The sequence below is a fragment of the Moschus berezovskii genome, chromosome 2 (genome assembly GCF_049115385.1).
Source record: "Moschus berezovskii isolate FMDL1 chromosome 2, NW_MosBer_1.0, whole genome shotgun sequence".
Lineage (NCBI taxonomy): Eukaryota > Metazoa > Chordata > Mammalia > Artiodactyla > Moschidae > Moschus > Moschus berezovskii.
This window is the reverse complement of record NC_142461.1, coordinates 93,696,701-93,720,364: the sequence shown is the minus strand read 5'-3', so window position 1 is coordinate 93,720,364 and position 23,664 is coordinate 93,696,701. Positions and strand designations below refer to the sequence as shown.

Sequence of the window (23,664 nt, the reverse complement as noted above, 5' to 3'; positions counted from 1 at the left end):
TGATGTCCCCCTTTGTTTCTTTCCTAAAGTTATTTTATTTACACCACAAATTCTAGCTCCATCTTGCAGTTTATGTGTTTATTCTGGTTCCTGTACAGGACTATAAACTCCAAGGTCAGCTTTTATTTATTTATTAAATAAACTTGAACACTTTAAACACAGGACCTACCACACTGCCAACTGTCCCACACCATTGTACAATGAATATTGGTGGAATGAGTGAACGAATATGTCCATCAACACTCCCTCTGCATGATAGAGTAGCTAATTGCCATGTAAATGAAAAAACACAAATGATAGTCTTCCTTTTTAAAGGAATGTGTGCTAGATGAAACTTGCATTATGTTTGCTAATACAGTTTGCATGCTGCCTCCTTTGCTTTTAGTTGAACTACAAGGTGGAGGGAGAGAAAGTGAAGCACAAGTACACCATGGACCCCGATGTGCCCCAATTTATTCAAGCCAAGGTCAATGCCTTCAACATGAGTGATGTGAGTATTTGGCTGGGTGCCTGTCTTAGTATTGCATACAGGGGCCTCCCCTTTCCAGCTCTGTGTAACTCCAGCACTGAGAATTTTAGAGGGAGCCAACTGAGTGTAGGCCCTTTGAGTCTTTATTGGAGAAGATCATTGAGAGCACGAGACTATCGGGTGACCCTGGAGCTGGACCCGGGCAATCGGAGGCTCCTTATCCCACTCCTGTCCTTGGAATGTACATTCTGTCCACTGTTCCCACAGTGGGAGCCATTTTCAAGGACGCAGCCTTGAGAGACCAATGTGTTGTTGAGACCACTTGGACTGAATCTAGTTGAGGCCTAAATAAACTAGTATGGCTCTCATGGGAAGTTGCAAAGATCTGTTTGTCTTGTGACTGCCCCCCAAAACTCGCTAATTTAAGTTGCCTTGTTTATTAAACCTGTTACCTACCAAGCTGGATGGTTTAGCCTATTTCTTAACTTTCTCCTTGCCCTTCTTGTATGGGGACCAATTGGCAAATCAGTAGTCTCCAGATTAGATTCTTATCACAGAATATGAGGCTAAAGGTAGCATTCATTTCACTTAATGCAGACTTTTTCCAGCTGTGGGCTATGATTCATTAGCTGTTAAATCAATCTAGTAGTCTGTGTTCCATTTTTTAAAAAGTGAAGGAAATTGGGACAAACAGATTGGAAAATCAGGAGTGCACAATCTGTAGTAATTGTAAGTATTGCTATCTCTGACTTTTGGCTGTTTGTTAAACTTGTAAAAATGCTCACCACAATGTATGTGACTAGCATCTCTCTTGGATACTTAATTAGTGGTGATGTTTAAATATACTATTATGAATTATTTCATTTTGCTTTTAAATCAAATTGGTAAATTCTACTTTAAAGACATAATCAAACCTGTATAAAATTGTTCATTTCTTAAAAGATGACTTAGTCATTTTCCTAACATTTTAGACTCTCTTTTATCTCCAAATAATCTTTAGGTACTCATTTTTATGCTTTTGGTTTATTTAAAACTTTTTTCCTACTTTTATAAGTAATACTTAAACATTAAGGTTAATTAAAGCAGGGTAATACTATGTCTGAATTTTTTTATTTTACTATCCACATCTTTGTGTAAGTTTAAAATGCTTCATACAAAAAATACAAGAAAATAAAAGCATTACATGCTTATTATAGGAAAATTGAAAAGTATAGAAAATTATGAAAAAATTAGTATTGTTATCCCACATTCAAAGCATTACCTTTCCATTGGTTTTTTATACAAACATATACATTTTTTACAGCAGTTGAGATCATACTGTGTATATAGTTAACTGATATATTTTTTAAAAAGAATCTAATAGATACCTAAAAGATGATCAAAGAGCCCTAACTCAATTTTTTAATAGAAAGGGATATATTATGAAGATTTGGGCATCCTGTTTAATTTTTCTTTTAATTATGTCAAATATTAAAATAATATTTCCTTTTTTCCAAGTCTCATTATAAAGCAGATTGGAAGAAAACCCTTGCTAAGGGCTATGATTTGAGACCAGATGCCATTCCCATTGTTGCTGCAAAAAGTTCAAGGAATATTGCTAGCGATGTAAGTCTAATTTGAAAGTAGTAAGGTTTCTTTGTATTTTACAAATCTTTACATGGTGTATGAGGTTATATGAGCTATATTAGAAAGCAAAAAAAGGTTGTAATATAAAAATATTTCCTAATATCTTATGTACCAATTTTTTTATCTTGCTTCACTTAAAAATATTTAAAAGCTCAATTCAGTTACCAAGGATAGGCCTTTTTTAAACTCTGAAATACTTGAAATTCTCATTATTATTATTATGAATGTGAAAACTGCTTTTTATTTGGATTTTGTTAAGAAAAAACCTTATGCGACGAGTTGACTCACTGGAAAAGACTCTGATGCTGGGAAAGGTTGGGAGCGGGAGGAGAAGGGGACGACAGAGAATGAGATGGCTGGATGGCATCACCGACTCTGTGGACATGAGTTTGAGTGTACTCCAGGAGTTGGTGATGGACAGGGAGGCCTGGTGTGCTGTGATTCATGGGGTCGCGGAGAGTCGGACACGACTGAGCGACTGAACTGAACTGAACTGATACTGAAATATCACTAAATCAAAAAAGTCTCCCAGTATTTTAAAAGAATACAATATTTTATAATTTCCATCAAGAAAAAAATCTGGTGACTTCTGGAAAACCAGGAAGAATTATAGATTAAATGACAGTATTTTAGTTTTCTGTCATAAGTTTTATACTTACTTAATTTACTTTTTACAAATTTTTATTTTCTGTATGAATTGATATACCTTGATATAGTAGAAACAAATTCATTTGGAGTCTAGTATGCTGGTTTTTATAATGTTTTTTTCTGAAATTTACTCAGGATTATGCAAATATGTGCTCAGTTGCTAAGTTGTGTCCAACTCTTAGCGACCCCATGGACTGTAGCCCACCAGGTTGCTCTGTCCATGGGATTTCCCAGGCAAGAATACTGGAATGGGTTGCTATTCCCTTCTCCAGGGGATCTTCCTAATCCAGAGACTGAACCCAGGTCTTCTGCGTTGGGAGGCAGATTCTTTACCACTGAGCCATCTAGGAAACTTATTCATTGGAGTCCAGTATACTAATTTTTATAATGTCTTTGCTGAAATTTACTCAGGATTATGCAAATACTTAATAAGATAATACAAAATAATCAAAGAAACATAGTAAAAACTATGTACACCAAATCCTTAATAAACTTTTTAGGAACCTTTGAGCATATTCAGAGAATCTACTTATGACTAATCTGGATATAAACTGTAACTTATTCCATTTTTAATTATCCCCAGAGCAGATCCCAAGACCATCCATTGGAAATACTTTGGTAGTTGTTTGTTTAAAAATACTAAAAACTTAGATGTACATAGATTCAGGCAGTTTGTCTATTGCTTAATCTGTGATATAAATTCAATTGAACACTTTTCTACAGTCGACACTATCAAGCTTCCAACTGACCTTCTTTTCTATATAGTTCAAATATAAGGAGGCCTACGAGAAAGCCAAAGGCAAACAAATTGGATTTCGCAGTCTTCAGGATGATCCTAAACTGGTTCACTTCATGAATGTAGCCAAAATGCAGTCAGATCGTGAGTATAAAAAGGGCTATGAAGCCAGCAAGACCAAGTATCACACACCTTTGGATATGCTCAGCGTGACAGCAGCCAAGAAATCTCAGGAGGTTGCCACCAACATGAATTATAAACAGCCCTTCCACCACTACACCCTGCTGCCCGATGCCTTGAACGTGGAGCACTCCAGGAATGCGATGCAGATTCAGAGTGATGTACGTAGCATTCATCAGATTGTCAGCATAGAATGAGTTGTCCATGTCTACTGGTGGCTCACTCCATCCTAAACCTGGTTGGACTCACTGTAATTAGGGATCCTCTCCAGAATTGGAGGTTTTAGGATTTTACTCATTTGAACTGTATATATATATAGTTTTCTTTGGTTATTACACACATATTTTTAAACTTCGGATGTCAGACCTAGTATATGATGTATTCTGTGAAAGACTAAGGTCCAAATGGATGCTATATAATATTCCTTCTAATGTAAAATTTTGTTAACTTTCCCCAAGAAATTTAAATTTTTAAAGGGATTATGTCAGGATTGTCTGTTCAAAACCACCATGAATACATTACTTTTATAATTAATTTCTTTCTCTGAAGAATGGTAGGGAATAAAATACAGGCTATTCTCCCTATCCCCCATCCTTTTTTTTTTTTTAATGGGCAAATAATCTGTCTAAAGAAACCCAAGCTTTGACTCTTTCTGCAATGAAATTTCCTTTTTCCTTGTAAAGAACCTGTACAAATCTGACTTCACCAACTGGATGAAAGGGATTGGCTGGATGCCATTAGAGTCACTGGAGACAGAGAAGGCAAAGAAAGCAGGAGAGATTCTCAGTGAGAAGAAGTACCGCCAGCACCCCGAGAAGCTGAAGTTCACATACGCCATGGACACAATGGAGCAAGCACTAAACAAAAGTAACAAACTGATTATGGACAAGGTAAGAACTCACCTGCTGGTCTCAGCCTCAGAACTCCCGCAGTGCTCAGGCCATTGAACCGGGCATCACCACTTTGACCTCTATCAGCGTTTTCATCTTTCTGATGATCATGGCCATGGTGGCGGGAGGGGGTAGTCTATAACCTCTGTTGTATCTAGAGAGCTCCAACTTATACTGACCCCAGGCTGTCTGTCAACACCACACTGAGTGTGCGATGGAACCACAAAACCCCATGTAGTGTGTGGTTGGGGCAGGAAGGCATTTGTTTCAGTAGAAAGAGGGCTCCCACATTTGATGGTTTTTTAAACTCATGTGCTCAGTCTCATCAGCCCATCTTCTTGCTGTTTGCTTCATTTTCCAATATCAAATTGACCCTCTTCTGCTCTGGAACTGTGGGTCTCTCGCTCACATTGTGGTAGCACACTGTCGATACTCCTGCTGTATAGTCATGTGCGGCTTCTTGTTGCAGAGGCTCTACACTGAGAAATGGAACAAAGACAAGACCACGATTCATGTCATGCCTGATACTCCAGACATTCTACTCTCCAAAGTAAACCAGATCACCATGAGTGATGTAAGTAGGTGAACAACAGCAACAAAACTGAGGGGCGGGGAGGCTGAAGGAAACTAGCGTTTGTGGAATATCTGTCTCCCACACGCCAAGCACTTTAAAATCAGGATCCTCGTTCTAACCTGACTAACAGGATGCTGGCATTTTTCTACTTCATCATTTAGAAACTGTACAAAGCTGGCTGGGAAGAAGAAAAGAAGAAAGGATACGATCTGAGGCCTGATGCCATCCCAATAAAGGCTGCAAGAGCCTCCAGAGACATTGCCAGTGATGTAAGTGCTCCCTCTAGGCTTTATTTAGTATAAAGGAAAAAAGCAAATGAGCCAAGCTTGTGTGTATGTAGGAGCTGCAGTCAGGTCTGTTCAGTGTTGGTGGGACCCCCATCCTTTGTAACACACAGGACACATCCCTTCACCCAGCCCAAGGACCCTCTAATCATGTGTTCATTATTTAATGTAAAAGGTAACAGGGTCTTGTTAAAATAATTAAATTTGTGCTATGTGCTAAGTTGCTTCAGTTGTGTCCAACTCTTTGAGACCGCATGGACTGTGGCCCTTCAGGCGCCTCTGTTCATGGGATTCTCCAGGCAAGAATACTGGAGTGGGTTGCCATGCCCTCTTGCAGGGGATCTTCCCAGCCCAGGGATCAAACTTGTGTCTCTTACATCTCTTGCATTGGTAGGCATGTTCTTTACCACTAGTGCCACTTGGAAAGTCCCAAAATAATTAAATTGTTAGTGGGCAATTCTAAGCAAACATCGGGATAGGAGCTATACATTTTACCCAGAAGATTCATTACAAGGCTCTTTCCTGAATGTAGAGAAATGGTGCCTGCAGCCTTTTCCACTGGTTACACAGCTGAGTGGGAAAAGCCTCTTTCTAAGTCTCCCTAAAGCAACTTATTTACACCTCTCTTTGATTAACTCTGAGATGATTCTTTCCCTCATGGACTCAATTCTGGCAAGAAATTTGAAGTAAAGTAGTTTGCTGCCTGTCCCATCCCCAGCAAATCTTCCTTTTCTAAATTTAGAGTAGCCCTAAACCCATGACTAAGCTAATGGCATCTGGTGAATTATATTTTGTTCTCTTTCCTTCACTATCTCATGTCCTTGTTCCTTTTCCATCCACAGTACAAGTACAAGCAGGCCTATGAACAAGCCAAAGGCAAACAAATTGGCTTCCGGAGCCTCGAGGACGACCCCAAGTTGGTGCACTTCATGCAGGTGGCCAAGATGCAGTCGGACCGGGAGTACAAGAAGGCATATGAGAAATCCAAGACATCCTTCCACACCCCAGTGGACATGCTCAGTGTGGTGGCCGCCAAGAAGTCTCAGGAGGTGGCCACCAATGCCAACTACAGGAACGTGATCCATACCTACAACATGCTTCCTGACGCCATGAGCTTGGAATTGGCCAAAAACATGATGCAGATTCAAAGTGATGTACGTGACAGCCACGTTTGCAGAGCATTTACTTTGAGATAATAAGCAAATCATGAAAGACTCTAAATAAAAACATTTTGAAAATTCAAAAAGAAATTCATATGTGATTTCCCAATAAGATGTTTCATGCTTTACCTTAGACTGAATTTTTTTAAACACAAAGGAATGAATCTGATCTATTACTGTTGTGAGCATTGCTGGATGTTAGATTCAAGAATAGCAAATGAAATTTGGTTTCAGAAAGGATTTGTTGAAGGAAATATATCTAGCTGAAAAAGTTGGCAGTTTTTATGGCTTCCATATCTTTTATGGCTCCTGATTAAGGAAGAAGAGGTGAAGCAAAAAGTCAGATAACTTGAGAGCTACTGTCCCTCATTCCCAAACAGCTTTCATTTCTGACTTTGTAATTGCCAGTCTTTCTTACTGATGAAATAGGAGATGATGGCTGAAACAGCTATTAGGATAAATGTGAGGAAGGTACGAAGGGCGGAAAACGAAGAATTCAGCTATAGAGGCCCTTTGGTGGCTGAAAGAAGTGAATTTAAATTATGAACCAAAGGCAGGCCACACCAAGCCTGTATTTCTCTTTAGAAATGTAGGAGCTGAGCTGTAGTTGGAGGGGTACATAAGTATCTGAGTGAAAGCAACCATGGTACATTTATAGAGGGAAATGTCAGAACTGAGGAGGGAAGCAATGAAATTTGCACGAAGTACTGGTGAGGTTTTCTGGCATACCTGAAGCAGTTGTAACTGTGGTGGCTGCTCAAAGGCTTATAGCTAAAGATAGAAATGGGGTCCGCGAGTCATCTAATAGCCAAGGGGACTTGAAGGTTTTTGTAAGAGAGTCCAGCATGGTCACTTTTCTTAAGATAGTAGTCACATGGTAGATTGATCTATTTGGTATTTCTTAGCATTTTTTTTCTTTATGAAGGTATTGAGGGAAACAAATCACAAAGATACTACTGCTTGTTTTAAATCTCTCATGCAAAGAAATGTGAAAAATTTAGGGATATAAGTAGTTGAATTTGAATTTACTATTGGTTGAAAACTGAAGGGGAACTTATGGAATATTAAATACCTGTTCATGATTCTAGGAAGCTTGATTTCTTCTCAAACTTCTCCTCTTTTGCAGAATCAGTACAAAGCTGACTATGCTGATTTCATGAAAGGCATTGGATGGCTCCCTCTGGGCTCCCTGGAGGCTGAGAAAAACAAGAAAGCCATGGAGATTATCAGTGAAAAGAAGTACCGCCAGCATCCAGACACTTTGACGTATTCCACTTTGATGGACTCGATGAACATGGTTTTGGCCAAAAATAATGCAAAAATTATGAATGAAGTAAGTCTTTCAATAATGTAGTGTTTAACAGGAATCAGAAATAAGCCAGGAATATCTTACATTTAATCTACAGGTTTTGATAATAGTTTTATAGCATCATAGTTAATGTTTCCCCTAAAAAAGGGTCTTATATTAAAGAAAAAGATAGAAATTAGTCCTAATAAAGTGCCCTCTTCAAATGTTTAATGAACCACCCTACCCAGTAGATGTAAGTATAGACTTTTTTAATGCGAATCTTGAAAATGAGTCCCACTTGTTTAAGGTGAAGTTGAGTAGAAGCTCATAATGCTGAATCAGTAGATTGTAGGGCTTATAACAGCTATATGTTGCAGCCATCCCTGCTTCCTTGCTCTTTGCTGGAATAAAAGAAAACTCCCAGATTACATGGCTCTAGCAGCATTTCTGAGCCAGAAACTTCTCTGGCCAATCCTGAGAGCAGTTGCTCTCCACCACTAGTTCCTTGGATCAGTAATGATTCCAGTCTTTAGAAAAGTCTCACTGTAGTTTGACATTATTAGCGATTAGCTGATTTCATGACCAACAAGCAAACAAGCACATCACCCTGTTTTGTTTTTACCCGTTTTCCTTGAACACATGTTTTCAAGTTGCAGATGACAGAATAATTACATCAGCATTGGTTATATTGTGCAGATCACAACTAGAAATGCCATTGATTAACCAAAAAGGGGAAAAATAATTTGGACCTAACATGACACAGTTGCAGCAAGTGATGTAGAAAGAGCTGTATTATGCTAAGTCTCCAAGTAAATCCTCTGGAATATTCTGAGAGAGAAATTTGTCAAGAAGATCAACCTCTTTGAAAGGGACTTGTCAACACAAGGCACAAATCTCAGTGTCCCTTTTAAGATATAGAATTTAAACTATCACAAACATACATTTATTTTTTAAGCACTTTTTCATTTTTCCAATGTCAATGATTATCATTTCAGATTACTGATGCCAAGATGAGAATCATAGAAATAGCAAATGCTAGCACTAAGAAGTATCTTGGTAATCATCAGGTTGAATCCCTTTATGCAGGGTTGAGGAAAGTGTGGCCCACAGAGGCAAGGCACCTCCCTTAGAGACACACAGCAGGTGAATCACCTGGTCTAGACTAGAGCCAGGACTCTGAGGAATAAGTATTGCTCTTTCCAATAGAATTGCACTGTCTAATACTATAGTCACTAGCCACATGTGATGACAAATCTAAGTCAAATTAAATAATAATAATTCAGTTCTTCATTTACATTAGTTACATTTCAAGTGATTGACAGCGCTGTGTGGCTAGGAGCTGTTGTGTTGGTTGAAACAGAACATTTTCATCACTGTATAGTTCTGATTGGTTGTGCTGGTCTTGAACAGAGATCAGAAAATTACTGCTTTCTCAAGTAAAGTTTCATTGTAACACAGCCACAGCTCTTCATTTGCATATTGTCTGTGGCCACTTGCACTGCAATAGCAGAATTGAGTAGTTAATAACAGAGATTCTGTGACTCGCAAAACCTAACATTATGTACTATCTGACTCTTGACATTTATTGACCCTTGATCTAGAAGAAGACTCTAGAAGATTTGTTTTTATTTTTTAAATCAAACCTGGCTAAAACAAAGAGATAGCATTTTTCCCCTACAAGATTTCCAAAAATTAAAAACTTGTGTGATATACAGTATTGGAAAGAAAGCTAATGGAAACTAGTTTTTGCTGCTGCTGCTGCTACTACTGCTGCTAAGTCACTTCAGTTGTGTCCGACTCTGTGTGACCCCATAGACGGCAGTCCACCAGGCTCCCCCGTCCCTGGGATTCTCCAGGCAAGAACACTGGAGTGGGTTGCCATTTCCTTCCCCAATGTTTAAAAGTGAAAAGTGTGTTAATTAAAATTAAAATTCATCCACCCAATACCCTTCAGAAGGCTTCATGTAAGTGCAAAGATATACATATATGCATATACATGTTAGTATTTTTGCAGGTTAGGGTCTCCAAAAGGAGATGCTGAGGTGGAATTTGGAGTATAGAGCATTTTTCAGGGATCAGTACCCATGGGAGGCAGACCTGGCAAGAGGAGTCCAACTGGGATGCTGGCCTTACAAAGTCTAGGTCGGTGCCACAGAGGGCTCTTGAGTGGACACAGCCTGTCAGGAGAGTCCTGCGCTGGGTAAAATGGCTGGGACTTTGTACCTCAACTCTGAAGATCCCTGAATGGGGCCACCAGGGAGATGTGCTCTTGAGTGAGGCAGCAAAACCCTGAAGCAGGTGACAATTTGGAGGCTGTCTGCAAACAGTTGGGGCACCAAGTCCTTCCTTAAATGGGTATCTGGGTGGTGCATCTCCAGATCACCGCAAAGATTATGGAATCATTGCTTTACTGTAGAAGAAAATGAAAACAACAAATTAAATGTCTATCAATGGAGAACTGGTTACATCAGTTAGGTGATACCTCTTCATGGAATACCACGCAGCTCTTTAAATGAATGAAGTTAATTATTTTAAGAAGGCTAAAAGATGTCTATCCTATAATATTAAGTAAAAAAGCAAGATGTAGAATAATATATATGACTTTATTTATATTTAAAAAGGACTGTATGTGGACTTTAATATGCCTAGAAAATTCTAAGATGGAAATGCTTCATCCAGGCTGTAAAATAGGAAGACAGGACATTTTACTTTCCATTTTACATCCTCTCCACTATCTTGTTTGAGCACATTTTCCTTTTAAGCTTTTAAAAAATAAGATTGAGGTAACAAAAATATATAAAATATTGATATTTGTGTAAAATAATATGTATGTATGGGTCTTCCCTGATAGCTCAGTTGGTAAAGAATTTGCCTGCTATGCAGGAGGCCCTGGTTTGATTCCTGGGTCAGGAAGATCCTCTGGAGAAGGGATAAGCTACCCACTCCAGTGTTCTTGGGCTTCCCTTGTGGCTCAGCTGGTAAAGAATCACATGCAGTGTGGGTCCCTGGGTTGGTTTGGTCCCTGGGTTGGGAAGATCCCCTGGAGAAGGGAAAGGCTACCCACTCCAGTATTCTGGCCTGGAGAATTCCATGGACCATATAGTCTATGGGGTCACAAAGAGTCAGACACAACTGAGCAACTGTCACTTTCACTTTCAATATGTATGTACTAAAATGACTTTAAAATTTTTAAATATTAACTTCCATTGATTTCTTTTTCTTTCTTTCTTTTCTTTTTTTTAACTTTCCAGCACCTCTACAAGCAAGCATGGGAGGCCGACAAGACCAAAGTCCACATTATGCCTGATATCCCCCAGATTGTTCTGGCAAAGGCAAATGCAATTAATATGAGTGATGTAAGTAAGATTCCCCCTGTTGTCATCTTTTTTTCCTACCCATTTGAATTAGTAAAAATAAAGTAACAGATTAATGTTTCAATTTTGAGAGTGAATGTTTTGAAAATGAGTGGAAATCCACAAATGAGCATCTTTCTCATCTTGCTTTGATAAGAATAGGAATAGGCCTATTGATGGGACTTGGGCCCAGCAGTTAGGAATTCGAAGAGAGTTGGATTTTGTTCTAGGGGTAGGTACTCTTTATCAAACTAGGAGAATTAAAGAGAATGGCTTAGAGCGCAGGATAAAAGATAAAGAGTGAATCCCAGGACTTTCTTAGAGAGTCCTTCTACCAAGCTTTTGAAATGTTTCTAAAGAGGGAGTATTGGGAAAAGTTAAATGGAGAGGGAAGAACATTTTGAAGAATTTAGGTGAAGCACCATAAGGAATGTGCAACACGTACTGTTAGAAACTACATAGGGATTTTATTTCACTTCCTTTCTCATCCTAACCAGATGCTAGGAAACCCTCAAATCCTACCAGGTGTTTTTTATTTTGTTTGTTTGAATTACATAGGGATTTGGGATGGTTGACTTCTTTTTGGATTGTAGAATCCATACAATTATATACATAAAAATGTCCATTGCAAAATAGTGAAAGCATTTTGATGTACGAGCATGGCTATTTTGTTTTCTTCTCTTGACTCTTATTTGACAAAATGCATCAATAAGAATATACTGGGCTTTCACGTTTCTAACTTCAGTGCCAGTTTAGTCTGAAAATAAATTCAGATTTTTCTGTTCAGAAGAAAATGATTTCCTTTGCCTCTCTTTCCAGAAACTCTACAAACTTTCTTTTGAAGAGGCTAAAAAGAAAGGTTATGATCTCAGAACTGATGCAATTCCTATCAAAGCTGCCAAGGCCTCGAGAGATATTGCAAGTGATGTAAGTCTAAAGGAAAGCAGTCACCTGACTGGGGGTTTCTATTCTACCAAAACAATAAGGGCTGAGGTGAAAAAAAAAAAAAAAAGCATGCCTGCTAACAGTAGCCCCATTATGTTCTATGAACGTGTCTTAACCTTGCTCTCGTGTTTTCTTGGATATTTCAAAAAAATAGAATGCCAGTCACATTATGACCACCTATAGATGTCAGCTCCCTGACTCATGAGATCTGGGTGAGTTTACTTTGGTCTCCCTCACCGAGACCGTGGCCTGTAGAAATCCAAAGTCATTCACTAAGTCTTCTTAATGAAGGCTTGTGCTGTCCTTGCCTACCGCCTCTTAGACTGTCTTCCTAACAGGATGTCTCAGAAAGGACTGTGCTGGGGGTGGGGATCTTTTGTTCTCATGATAGCTGATTATCAAATAATTAGGAATTTTGCAAGCCCATTGTTAAACTATTGACAGCTTGATAACAGCTGTGATGAGAGTGTTTACACCAGAGAAATTGGCAGACATTATAAATTGGGCTTTCCTCCCTAACCTCAGAGAGCTGGTGTGCCTATCTACCATCGCCATAACGTGTCATCTCAATGAGACTCACTTCTTTCATTTGTTTGTTTCAATAAGAAATCCACTCACAGTGAACATTAATGATTTGGGGGAAGTGGGAGGAGTGCATTCAGAGCACTCTTTCCTTAGCCATCCCCCAGGTATACTTTCTCTTTCCTCCACCTTCTCTGCTCTTCATCTTTTCTTGCTCTCCATCCCTACCCCACTCCTGCATTGTCCCAAGAACTCCGTATTCTTCTCCCTCTATTGTGCTGGAGTCATTTGGCTCTCCCAGATCATGACCCCTAACTTGCACACCTGAACCCATGAGAGATGGGCCGAATATGAAGCTTTCCATGTATCAGGATCTCCCCACTATAGAGGGAAGTTGGTGATAAATAGCAAAATTTCTTCCCCATTACACCAGGATGGAGAATCTGAGAAAGAACTCCACACATATAAAGCTACCCTGAAGCTGTGTGTCTCATAACTGAGCCTGTTCTCATCAGTGTAAGACCGGCTGGATGATTTCTTGGGGGCAACATTAAACTGCTTGGAACAGTCTGATTTTTTTTCTTGCTTGCTATACTCTTATTACCTACTGCAGGTCCCTTTTAACAACAGCATAAGAACAGAAATCAGCATGGTGTATCATCACAAGATCAAGGTTCTAATCCTTAGAGACCTTAGCAAGTCACTCATCCCTCTGTGTCTCAGTTTACTCACCTATAAAATGGGGGCAGTAAGAATAACTTTGCCGTCTACCTCACAATGTATAGTTGTATCAGGTTACATGAATAAATGTGAAAAACGTATTCTCGGAACTGCAGAATTCTATACAAGTATCATTTTTTATGAAATACAGAACATTGACACTAGAATGATATCTGGTCAAGGGAATTGCTCTGAATAATATTCAAATTTTCTTCACAGTATAAATACAAACACAGTTATGAAAAGGAGAGGGGGAAGATGGTTGGTTTCCGCAGTCTTGAGGATGATCCCAAATTAGTTCATTCCATGCAAGTGGCCAAAATGCAGTCTGACCGGGAATACAAGAAAAACTATGAGAAGACGAAGACCAGCTACCACACCCCTGCTGACATGCTCAGCGTCACGGCCGCCAAGGATGCCCAAGCCAATATCACCAATACCAACTACAAGCACCTGATTCACAAGTATATTCTCCTCCCTGATGCCATGAACATCCAGCTGTCCAAGAATATGAATCGCATACAGAGTGATGTAAGTGACCTTCTTTCTGGGTGATGATTGCATTTCTAGCATGAGAAGGGAGATTACAGGCTCCTATGCCACATTCTCGTGTCTGAATTGATAAAGTAGAATGTGCTTCCTCTCTTTATAGAATGAATATAAGCAGGACTACAATGAATGGTACAAAGGGCTTGGCTGGAGTCCAGCTGGTTCCCTAGAAGTGGAGAAGGCCAAGAAAGCAACTGAATATGCCAGTGACCAGAAATACCGCCAGCATCCTAGCAACTTTCAGTTTACAAAGCTGAATGACTCCATGGACATGGTTCTTGCTAAGCAGAATGCCCATACCATGAACAAGGTAAACTGTATAGTCAGCCTTCCCCTCAACTCCCAGCCAGGCGGGAGTTCTTGTTTGGGAAATTTTAACTTGGACTCATCATTTCTATGCAGTGGCAAACAGTACCAGAGCACTCCCCTACACCATTTTTTTCTGCTCCCTACCTCTTATGTTTATTTCCCTTACCCTTCTACTTGAGTTAGAAGTAATTCTTTCTTTTAAATTATTTTTTACGTCTGATTTTATTTTTGGTATCTTTCCTGAATTACATATTAGTTTAGTTACTAAATTGATTCAACCTAATTCAAATTGAGTGCATTCAAATGTTATTTTTTAAATTTCTTGTTTGACCTAAAAGGTTATTCCAATTTTAAATGTATTTTTTATAACTTTCTAGTACTTATACACCGTTGATTGGAACAAAGATAAAACGAAGGTTCACGTGATGCCAGATACACCAGATATTTTACAAGCCAAGCAAAATCAAGCAATATACAGTCAGGTAAAATATGTAATTAAACATATTAAATGATGTCATGGTATATAATTGATGTAAATGCTGAAGCTATGGAAATGAATGATTCAAAATGGTTAATAGAGGGATGTTGCAGTTTATGGTGGTTAGAAGCAAGTGAATGGCTGTGATTACATATTCCATGGAGGTAGGTACTGTGCCTCTTTTGTTAATCTCAGGACTATTTGTGTTTGGCACAGTGTAGAAAATCAATAAATCTCAAGTTATTGAAAGAAAAATGCACCAAACAGACCTGGTATGAGCTTTGACTTTCCCATTTATGAGATGTGTAGTATTGGGTTTAAGCCTTAGTTTGTTCATTCCTAAAACTGGAACCTTTAAAGTGCCTATGACATTGAATTGCTATGAGGAGCAAATGAGGAATTCCATGCATGGCTCTCATCACAGTGCCTGGCACACAGTAAGCGCTGGATGACCTTCAGCTGTTTTTGTTATTGTCCAGTTTAAACATATGTGCGTCAATTCAATGAATTTGAGTCAAAAAGATTAACTTATTTTTTGCACCTTAGAAAAGGCATTTCATTTTCTATTACTTTTATCATTGAGATAATTAAAATTTTGTTACCTGACCTTTTTTTAATCAATTACTTTAATACCTATATTCAAATTAGTAGGCCTAGACTGTACTTAACTGTAGAGGAAATGTACCTAATATACCTGATATGAACACATTGTGTCTGAATGAAAAAAGCCATACTCAACTATACTATTAATACCAAGGTAGTGGGGAGCGAGTCTCAGAGGCAAAAAAAAAAAAAAGTCGAAGCTAGATCACTTGATGCTAAGTCATTGCTCTGTTAAACAGCTTATATTCTTTTTTATCCATATCTTTAGCGATAAAATAGATGATGTTAGAATCTGATGTTTACTCTTTAGGTAAACTTCTGTTCAATAATCCTTTGTGGTTTTAATATACACTGAATAATGGTAAATATTTTCTTTAATTTTCAGAAACTCTATAAACTTGGATGGGAAGAAGCTTTGAAAAAAGGCTATGATCTCCCAGTTGATGCAATTTCTGTGCAGGCGGCCAAAGCTTCCAGAGACATCGCAAGTGATGTAAGTATTTTTTGACTTCTATGAGGATATATTGATGTCTGAATCTAGTACCTTAATGCGCTGGTAATGATTTTTACAGATAGTCTCACCTTTCAAAATGTAATGCAATCTCCTTCATCTTCTCCTACCCTCTTCACTTACCCCAATCCACTCTTCCTTCTCACTGATTGAATATCAAAAAAGGGGCTTCCTGAGTAGAGACTGAGCCAGAGAACCTGTAAGACACATTACGCTAAGTAGTGATGCTTCCACACATTACAACAGAACCAAAAACTTTGTTTTCCCGCTTGCCTGCAAATAATTTTCCTGTCTATTTTAGACAAACTCAAAGTGCCAGACAATACATAACCTCAACAACCTGATGTTAATAGATTTTTCTTTGCACATATTTAAAATTCACTGTCAGTTCTTTTTATTTAGAAAATAAATAAGCCATCCTTGCTTTTATTTAGAAAATAAACCATCCTTGCTTTTACATAATTATAATAAACTGGTTCAGGGTATAGAAAATACAGGAAGTGGCAGGAATTTAGGTTTAAGATACGGAAGACTTAACTTTCCCTGAATATCTGGTCGAAAGTTCATAAAACAAGGATATTTGCTCTTCAAGACAACTTTGTTTTATTTTTCCTGGCTCCATGCAACTTGTGGACTCTTAGTTCTCCCACCAGGGATTGAACCCTGGCCACAGCAATGATAGCTCCAGGTCCTAACCACTGGACTGCCAGGGAACCGCCAAGGCAACTTCTAATTATGATTGAATTGTGATTGGAAAGGGTAGTAAATTTGGTGAAGAACTGGATACAGTTCCTATTGGTCAATTAAATTTTTATAAATATTCAACTTAGAGATTCTGCAAACTCAAAAACATATCATTTTGTTAACCCCAAAAATTAAACACCAAAAATCTGGAGAATTTCAGCTATAGAGAATAAATTACCCGAATTTTGTCACAGCGTCTTAATCAAAATCTTTAAATCAAAACAAAACAAGGATTTGATTTGGAGAGAAAGCATGTCTAAAGACAATCTGACAATAAATTCTAAGAATATAAGGGAAATTTCTCTCTAATTCAGTTAATCTGTGGCACTCCAGAAGTGTTGGGAAATTAATTAGATGATGTGTTATTACCCACTCTCTGGCTTGCAGGTCAATATCTCATTAAAATGAATCGATGTGATGATGAACCTAAAGCAGCAGTGATGTCTGAATGGTCCTCAGAAAGTAAACTCATTTTCATTTAATGTTAGAATTCCCTACGAGGTAAAAATAGTTTAACAAATTAAGACATTGCATCAATACTTTCCTAAGAAACAACATTTATTTTCATGTAAGTCTGTTAGGATTTTTTAAATCTTACCCTAAAATTGAATTACCTTTAAATGAATTTCCCACCATTGTAGAGATTATATCTCCTCTCAGTTTCAAATGGTTCTTGTATCTATGCCACCTAAAGAGATTAGAGCTATTTTTATCAATACTTAAGTTAGAATCACAGAATTTACAGTTCGAAGATAACAATGTTTATTTAATCTAATCTCTCCCACTCAACATCATTGTCTCCTTCCTAATAGGTCTTCTCTTCATTTTAATAGGTCTCTGGATATTTACAAATATGAGAATTTTTGTGTCTTTCAGGGCAGTTTATTTCTTTGCTGGATCATTTCTAATTGCCATTACATATTTCCTTATTTCAAACTTAAACATGTTACTGGTCAGCCTTAGATGTGTGTTCTAGAACATTCCCTTTTCACCTGATATCCCTTCAAACATTTTAAGTTTCTTACTTATTCTCCTTTGGTTTTAGCTTTGTAGGTCCTTAAATCATTCCACTTGTGATGTACTCTATATTTTCAAAACCCCTCTCAAAATAGAGTACCTTAAAATTTGGTGTTGTGTTCCTGTTTCATGTTCCGTTCAGTTCAGTCGCTCATTCGTGTCCGACTCTGCGACCCCATGAATCACAGCACGCCAGGCCTCCCTGTCCATCACCAACTCCCGGAGTTCACTCAAATTCATGTCCATCGAGTTGGCGATGCCATCCAGCCATCTCATTCTCTGTCGTCCCCTTCTCCTCCCGCCCGCAATCCCTCCCAGCATCAGAGTCTTTTCCAGTGAGTCAACTTGTCGCATGAGGTGGCCAAAGTATTGGAGTTTCAGCTTTAGCATCAGTCCTTCCAATGAACACCCAGGATTGATCTCCCTTAGAATGGACTGGTTGGATCTCTTTGTAGTCCAAGGGACTCTCAAGAGTCTTCTCCAGCACCACAGTTCAAAAGCATCAATTCTTCGGCGATCAGCTTTCTTAGGCCGAGCAAATGAACTTCTGATTTGCCTTTATTTGTACTCCAACAGAATCTCTTACACAAATCTACTTTTTAAAAAGCAGTTTTGTCATATTGTACAAATTGAACTGATGGTCCACATAAATTCCTGAGAATTTTTAATACGACATAACCATGAAGCTGAGTAACAAGAGAGTAGAACCTACTTTTATAAAGTATAATGTGTGTTCAGCATCTGGCATCAAGTAAATGCTATTATCCAATTATTATTACTCTTGTCATTGTCACCAACAATAATGCAGTTTTCCCCAATTGAATCTAAATATTGGATTTCACTATTTCTTAGATTTATGCACTTCATTTTGACCTATCTTGGCAGTATGTTGAGATCTTGTGGAATTTTTTTTCTATTCTAACATATTTGGCAGTTTTTATGAGCAAAGACGAATGGATCTGAACAAGACAAGTTTATATGACACAATTATATGGCAAACCACTAAAAAACCCTGCAGCTTAATAAATTAATCTACACTATTAGGCCTGCTCATCAAGTCCTGAATCTTCCCAATTCTTTTTCGCCACTTAGCCGTACTTTTCCCATTGTTCCTATAAGCATTATCAAATGCTACCCTAGAGTCGGCATACATAATGTCCAGCACATTCCAACATATATTTCTGCCTCTAGGTGAATTTAATTTTTCATCATAACTTGTTTTGATATTCAGCTGCATTATGTCTTTTTAGAAGCCTCTACTTAAGCTTTCACATTTCTTTTTTTCTTTCCTATTTTTTAAATTTAAATTTGTTTATTTTTAATTGGAGGATAATTGCTTTACAATATTGTATTGTATACATATATGACTCTGACATATATGAGCATGAATCAACCAGTTTTCACATTTCTTACTAAGTTAAATGAAATTCTCATTTCAGTGTTGGAAACATGCAAACAAAGAAATCAGAGTTTAACTTGTGTTTATGTTAATAAGAGAACTGTTTCCTCTGATTTCAGTTTAAATACAAACAAGGCTACCGCAAGCAAGTCGGCCACCATATTGGATTCCGGAGTCTGCAAGATGATCCAAAGCTTGTGTTGTCCATGAATGTAGCCAAAATGCAGAGTGAAAGAGAATACAAGAAGGACTTTGAGAAGTGGAAAACCAAGTTCAGCAGCCCAGTGGACATGTTGGGGGTTGTGCTGGCCAAAAAATGTCAGGCCTTGGTCAGTGACATAGACTACAAGAACTACCTGCATGGGTGGACATGTCTGCCTGATCAGAATGATGTGATCCAAGCTAAAAAAGCTTATGAACTACAGAGTGAGGTCAGTTTCTACTAAATCTCATAGTTGATATGTATAGTACTTCATATCCCATATGAGTGATCATTTAATCATAAAGAGAAACTACATAGACAAATTATTATTGAATATCTAAAACATACCTTTTTTTGTAATGCAAATAATTGTTTGAGTCAAGGGTCCAGATGAGGATGGAATTTTGATGGCATGCTTGGTATTTTCACAGAATTTGTATAAGTCTGACCTTGAGTGGCTGAAAGGCATAGGATGGAGTCCCTTAGGTTCTTTGGAGGCAGAAAAGAACAAACGGGCTTCAGAAATCATCAGTGAGAAGAAATATCGCCAGCCTCCGGATAGAAACAAGTTCACCAGCATTCCTGATGCCATGGACATAGTTCTGGCAAAGACAAATGCCAAAAATAGGAGTGATGTGAGTACCTCTTCGGAGATCAAAGAAACTATACTGCCTGATACCCAGTAGGTGCTCAACAGTATTTGGTAAATAAATTAGTAGAATAACACAGCATCGCATCACACAGCATCATTTTTTTATTTGGTTATTTCATTTGAATTATCAGTTACCCTACAGTGGGTCTTGTAAAAATGAGTTAGTATCAGTTTTTGTCACCCAGAGCTTGCTTATTTATCCAAAGCATAACAAGAAAACTATCAAACATATTTCTTTATTTGAAACTTGTGTGCATTGAAGACCCAGATGTGTGCATTAAAGACTCATTTGTACAGAGTATTAAAGGGAGATATTCTGAGTACCTTACACAGGCACAGGGGAAATGTCATAAAGGATATATTTTCTTTTAAGTGATTATAATACACTTAACTTAGCTGAATCACAGTAGATTATATATATTTATTTATATTTGTATTTATGTATCTTCCATTTCCTTCTTATTTCCTTCTCCAGCACTGATTCCAGTGTCTGGCATGATAATAGGTACTCAGTAAGTATTTATTGAATAAAATAAATGAAAGATGTAATAGAGTAATTCTATGCAAAGAAGGGAAAGATTACCTTCCTCAGTTCGAAGCATAACCCTGAAAATTACAGAGCATTGAATGATGTGCAGTAAGATTTTGGAGCTAAGAATATTTAAATAGATTTATAATAATAGCTCTTTGGGCCTTAGAAAGATCTAAATATATATAACATTTTATATATTTTACATATATGTTAGTTTTTATAGAATATATGTAAGCCCTTAATTAGCATGCAGTAAACATTTTGATAGTTTCCCAGGATGGGTCAGTGGTGAAGAATTGTCTGCCAGTGCAGGAGATGCAGGTTCGATCTCTGGGTTGGAAAGATCCCCTGGAGATGGAAATGGCAACCCACTCCAGTATTCTTGCCTGGAGAATTCATGGATAGAGGAGCCTGGCGGGCTACAGTCCATGGGGTCACAAAAGAGTTGGATACAACTTAGCAACTAAACAACAACAACACAACGAAAGCAGTTGATAAATTGTGGCTCCTCTCTGCCCAATCACCCCCTCATAGATATCTTGCAGTTTTGGTATCCAAAATTTATAGTAATTGCTGACCTGTCAGTTTTATTAGGAATGTTCACGTCCCAAATTTTTTTTGTTTGTTTGTTTTTTTAATCTTTTTTTTTATTGGAGGCTAATTATTTTACAATATTATATTGGTTGATTTTGGCATACATTGACATGAATCCGCCCCGGGTGTACATGAGTTCCCCCTCCCGAACCGCCCTCCCACCTCCCTCCTCCCCTTATCCTCCCTCTGGGTCATCCCCACATACCAGCCCCGAGCATGGTGGCAATTTGAATCCATCAGGTGACTAATAAAGCAACAAATTTCTACAAATTATTTCCCCCTTTAGAAAATTTTCTTGTTTCTCCATGAAACAGGGCTGTGTATTAAGTTCTGAACTAATATGGTGGCCAATAGAAAAACCCTGCATCATGAAACCTATCAACGTCAAAGTCTGAGGTTAGACCTCCTCTACAGTGTGCCCCTGTTATACGATACTGATCTCCTTAGGCCTCAGGAAAGGGCCACTGGGGTCCTGGAGCCTGCTGTCTCTCCTTTTGAATAGGCCAGTTCATCTGCCTCAGTGTAAACAAACATTATTAGCATTTTCTGTTTTCCATGAGGTGAAAGTGACACATGGCATTGAAATGGTCCAACTCAGTGGTTCTCAACCAGGGACAGTTTTGACCCACAGGGAACATTTGGCAACACTCATAACTTGTCATAACTTGAGGGAGGCATGCTACTGGAATCTAGTGGATTGAAGTCAGGACAGCTCCCCCACAACAAAAAATCCTCCAGTAAACATCAATAGTTCTGAGGCTGAGAAATTCTGATCTTTCTCAATCATAAAGGTTAGTCCAGGATAAAGGTATAAAGAAATTCAGAAGCCTTGTTTTGTTGTAGTCCTGAAGGTCTTTGGGTTACAAGGATCATAGTAAGCATGTCAGGAAGGAGAAAGGTGCCAGCTCCTCACATCCCACACTGCACGCCTCAAAGGGAAATTGACAAGTTCAAGGAATCAATGAGACTTTAAAGCTTTTTATATTGAAATAATTTAAGCATGCAGAAAAGTTGAACTTAGTACACATCATTTACATGTGCATGTATATACATATATATGTGTATCTTCACCCCTATTCACCAATTAGCATTTTGTCACATTTGCCTTTTTCTCTTGCCCCCTGCCCCCTCTCTTTCTTTCCTACATGTGTATGTTTTGTGTGTGTGTTGTTTCCTGATACTGCTCTATCCCTAAATACTCCACTGTGTTTCCCGAAAATAAGAACGTTCTCTTACATAACCACAGTGCAATGATCAAAATCAGAAAAGTAGTGTTAAAATAACACTAGTGTACAGAATTTACTCAACTTTACCACAAGCGTCCTTTATAGAAAGTGAAAAATATTTTTTGATCCAGGATCCAACCCAAGACCACACATTGAATTTGTCATGTCTTTAGTCTATTTTAATCTGAACTGATTTCTCACTTCTTTGCCTTAAAAGTCATGAAGAGTGCAGTCCAGTTGTATAGAACCTCCGTAAATTTGGGTTTATCTACTGTTTCCTCACGATTAGACTCAGGTTCTGTATTTTTTGGCAGGATAGAATATGTTGCATCCTCCTCTACACAGCATGGCAGGAGGCACATGATAGCAATCTGTCCTATTACTGATCATTTTAGCTTTGATTGCTTGGGTGAAATGGTGTCCCGAGGTTTCTCCACTGTCTAGTTACTATTTTAACCTTTGTAATTGATAAGTAACTTGTGGGAAGACTCTCTGAAAATGTAAGCACACTATTTCTCATCAGACTTTTACCCTGTAGTTTTAATAAATCAATGAGATTTTTGTTTGGATCTCTGTTTTCTGATGAAGAAAGAGAATGACCCTGGGACATACAAGAGACTTTGATGAATCTCATACAAAATCCTTTGGGGGAATCTTAATCCCCTCAAATAATTATGAGGTATAACTGTATGATAAACCACATAGGAAATGAGACTCCCTAATATCTAGACTCACTGGAAAAGACTCTGATGCTGAGAGGGATTGGGGGCAGGAGGAGAAGGGGATGACAGAGAATGAGATTGCTGGATGGCATCACCAACTCAATGGACATGGGTGTGAGTGAACTCCGGGAGTTGGTGATGGACAGGGAGGCCTGGCATGCTGTGATTCATAGGGTTGCAAAGAGTTGGACACGACTGAGCGACTGAACTGAATATCTAGACATACTCCAAATATGTCATTTTTCCAGAAGATAAGATGTGTGCATGCTCAACTGTGTCTGACTCCTTTGCAACCCGATAAACTGTAGCCCACCAGGCTCCCCTGTCCTTGGGATTCTCCAGGCAAGAATACTGGAGTGGGTTGCCATTTCCTCCTCCAGAGGATCTTCCCGACTCAGAGATTGAACTTGCATCTCCTGCACTGGCAGGTGGATTCTTTACCACTGAGCCCCTGGGAAACCAGAAGATAAAGTCTGTCTCCTAATTAAATCCTGGGGGAGATTGTTGTAATCCCAAAAGGTGGAGAACTGCTGCTCTGTTTGATGATGCTGGTAAAGGCTTTAACTACTTGGGCTGATTTCTTACAGGCAGGGTTAGTTGCAACTTTGGAAAGGCAATCCATAATTATATTTTGAAAGGCAACTGTGTCTCATAAGTCACGAAATGCTATACCTATTTTCTGCTTATGCTACTATAATGCTTAATTTAGATGAATTAGTACCACTATTTGA

General features: G+C 38.4%; 1 protein-coding gene across 17 annotated transcripts in view; it reads left to right on the top strand.

Annotated features, from left to right (window-relative positions):
• NEB (nebulin) overlaps positions 1 to 23,664 on the top strand; it is a 216,973-nt gene that overhangs the window by 59,206 nt on the left and 134,103 nt on the right. For all 17 annotated transcript variants that reach the window (XM_055398670.2, XM_055398685.2, XM_055398684.2 and 14 more), the window contains exons 39-54: positions 386 to 490; positions 1,967 to 2,074; positions 3,509 to 3,820; positions 4,343 to 4,549; positions 5,019 to 5,123; positions 5,285 to 5,392; positions 6,250 to 6,561; positions 7,694 to 7,900; positions 11,107 to 11,211; positions 12,028 to 12,135; positions 13,615 to 13,926; positions 14,048 to 14,254; positions 14,631 to 14,735; positions 15,720 to 15,827; positions 19,125 to 19,436; positions 19,639 to 19,842. In XM_055398670.2, the coding sequence (XP_055254645.2) occupies positions 386 to 490; positions 1,967 to 2,074; positions 3,509 to 3,820; positions 4,343 to 4,549; positions 5,019 to 5,123; positions 5,285 to 5,392; positions 6,250 to 6,561; positions 7,694 to 7,900; positions 11,107 to 11,211; positions 12,028 to 12,135; positions 13,615 to 13,926; positions 14,048 to 14,254; positions 14,631 to 14,735; positions 15,720 to 15,827; positions 19,125 to 19,436; positions 19,639 to 19,842 (2,925 nt within the window). The remainder of the gene's footprint in view (positions 1 to 385; positions 491 to 1,966; positions 2,075 to 3,508; positions 3,821 to 4,342; positions 4,550 to 5,018; positions 5,124 to 5,284; positions 5,393 to 6,249; positions 6,562 to 7,693; positions 7,901 to 11,106; positions 11,212 to 12,027; positions 12,136 to 13,614; positions 13,927 to 14,047; positions 14,255 to 14,630; positions 14,736 to 15,719; positions 15,828 to 19,124; positions 19,437 to 19,638; positions 19,843 to 23,664) is intronic.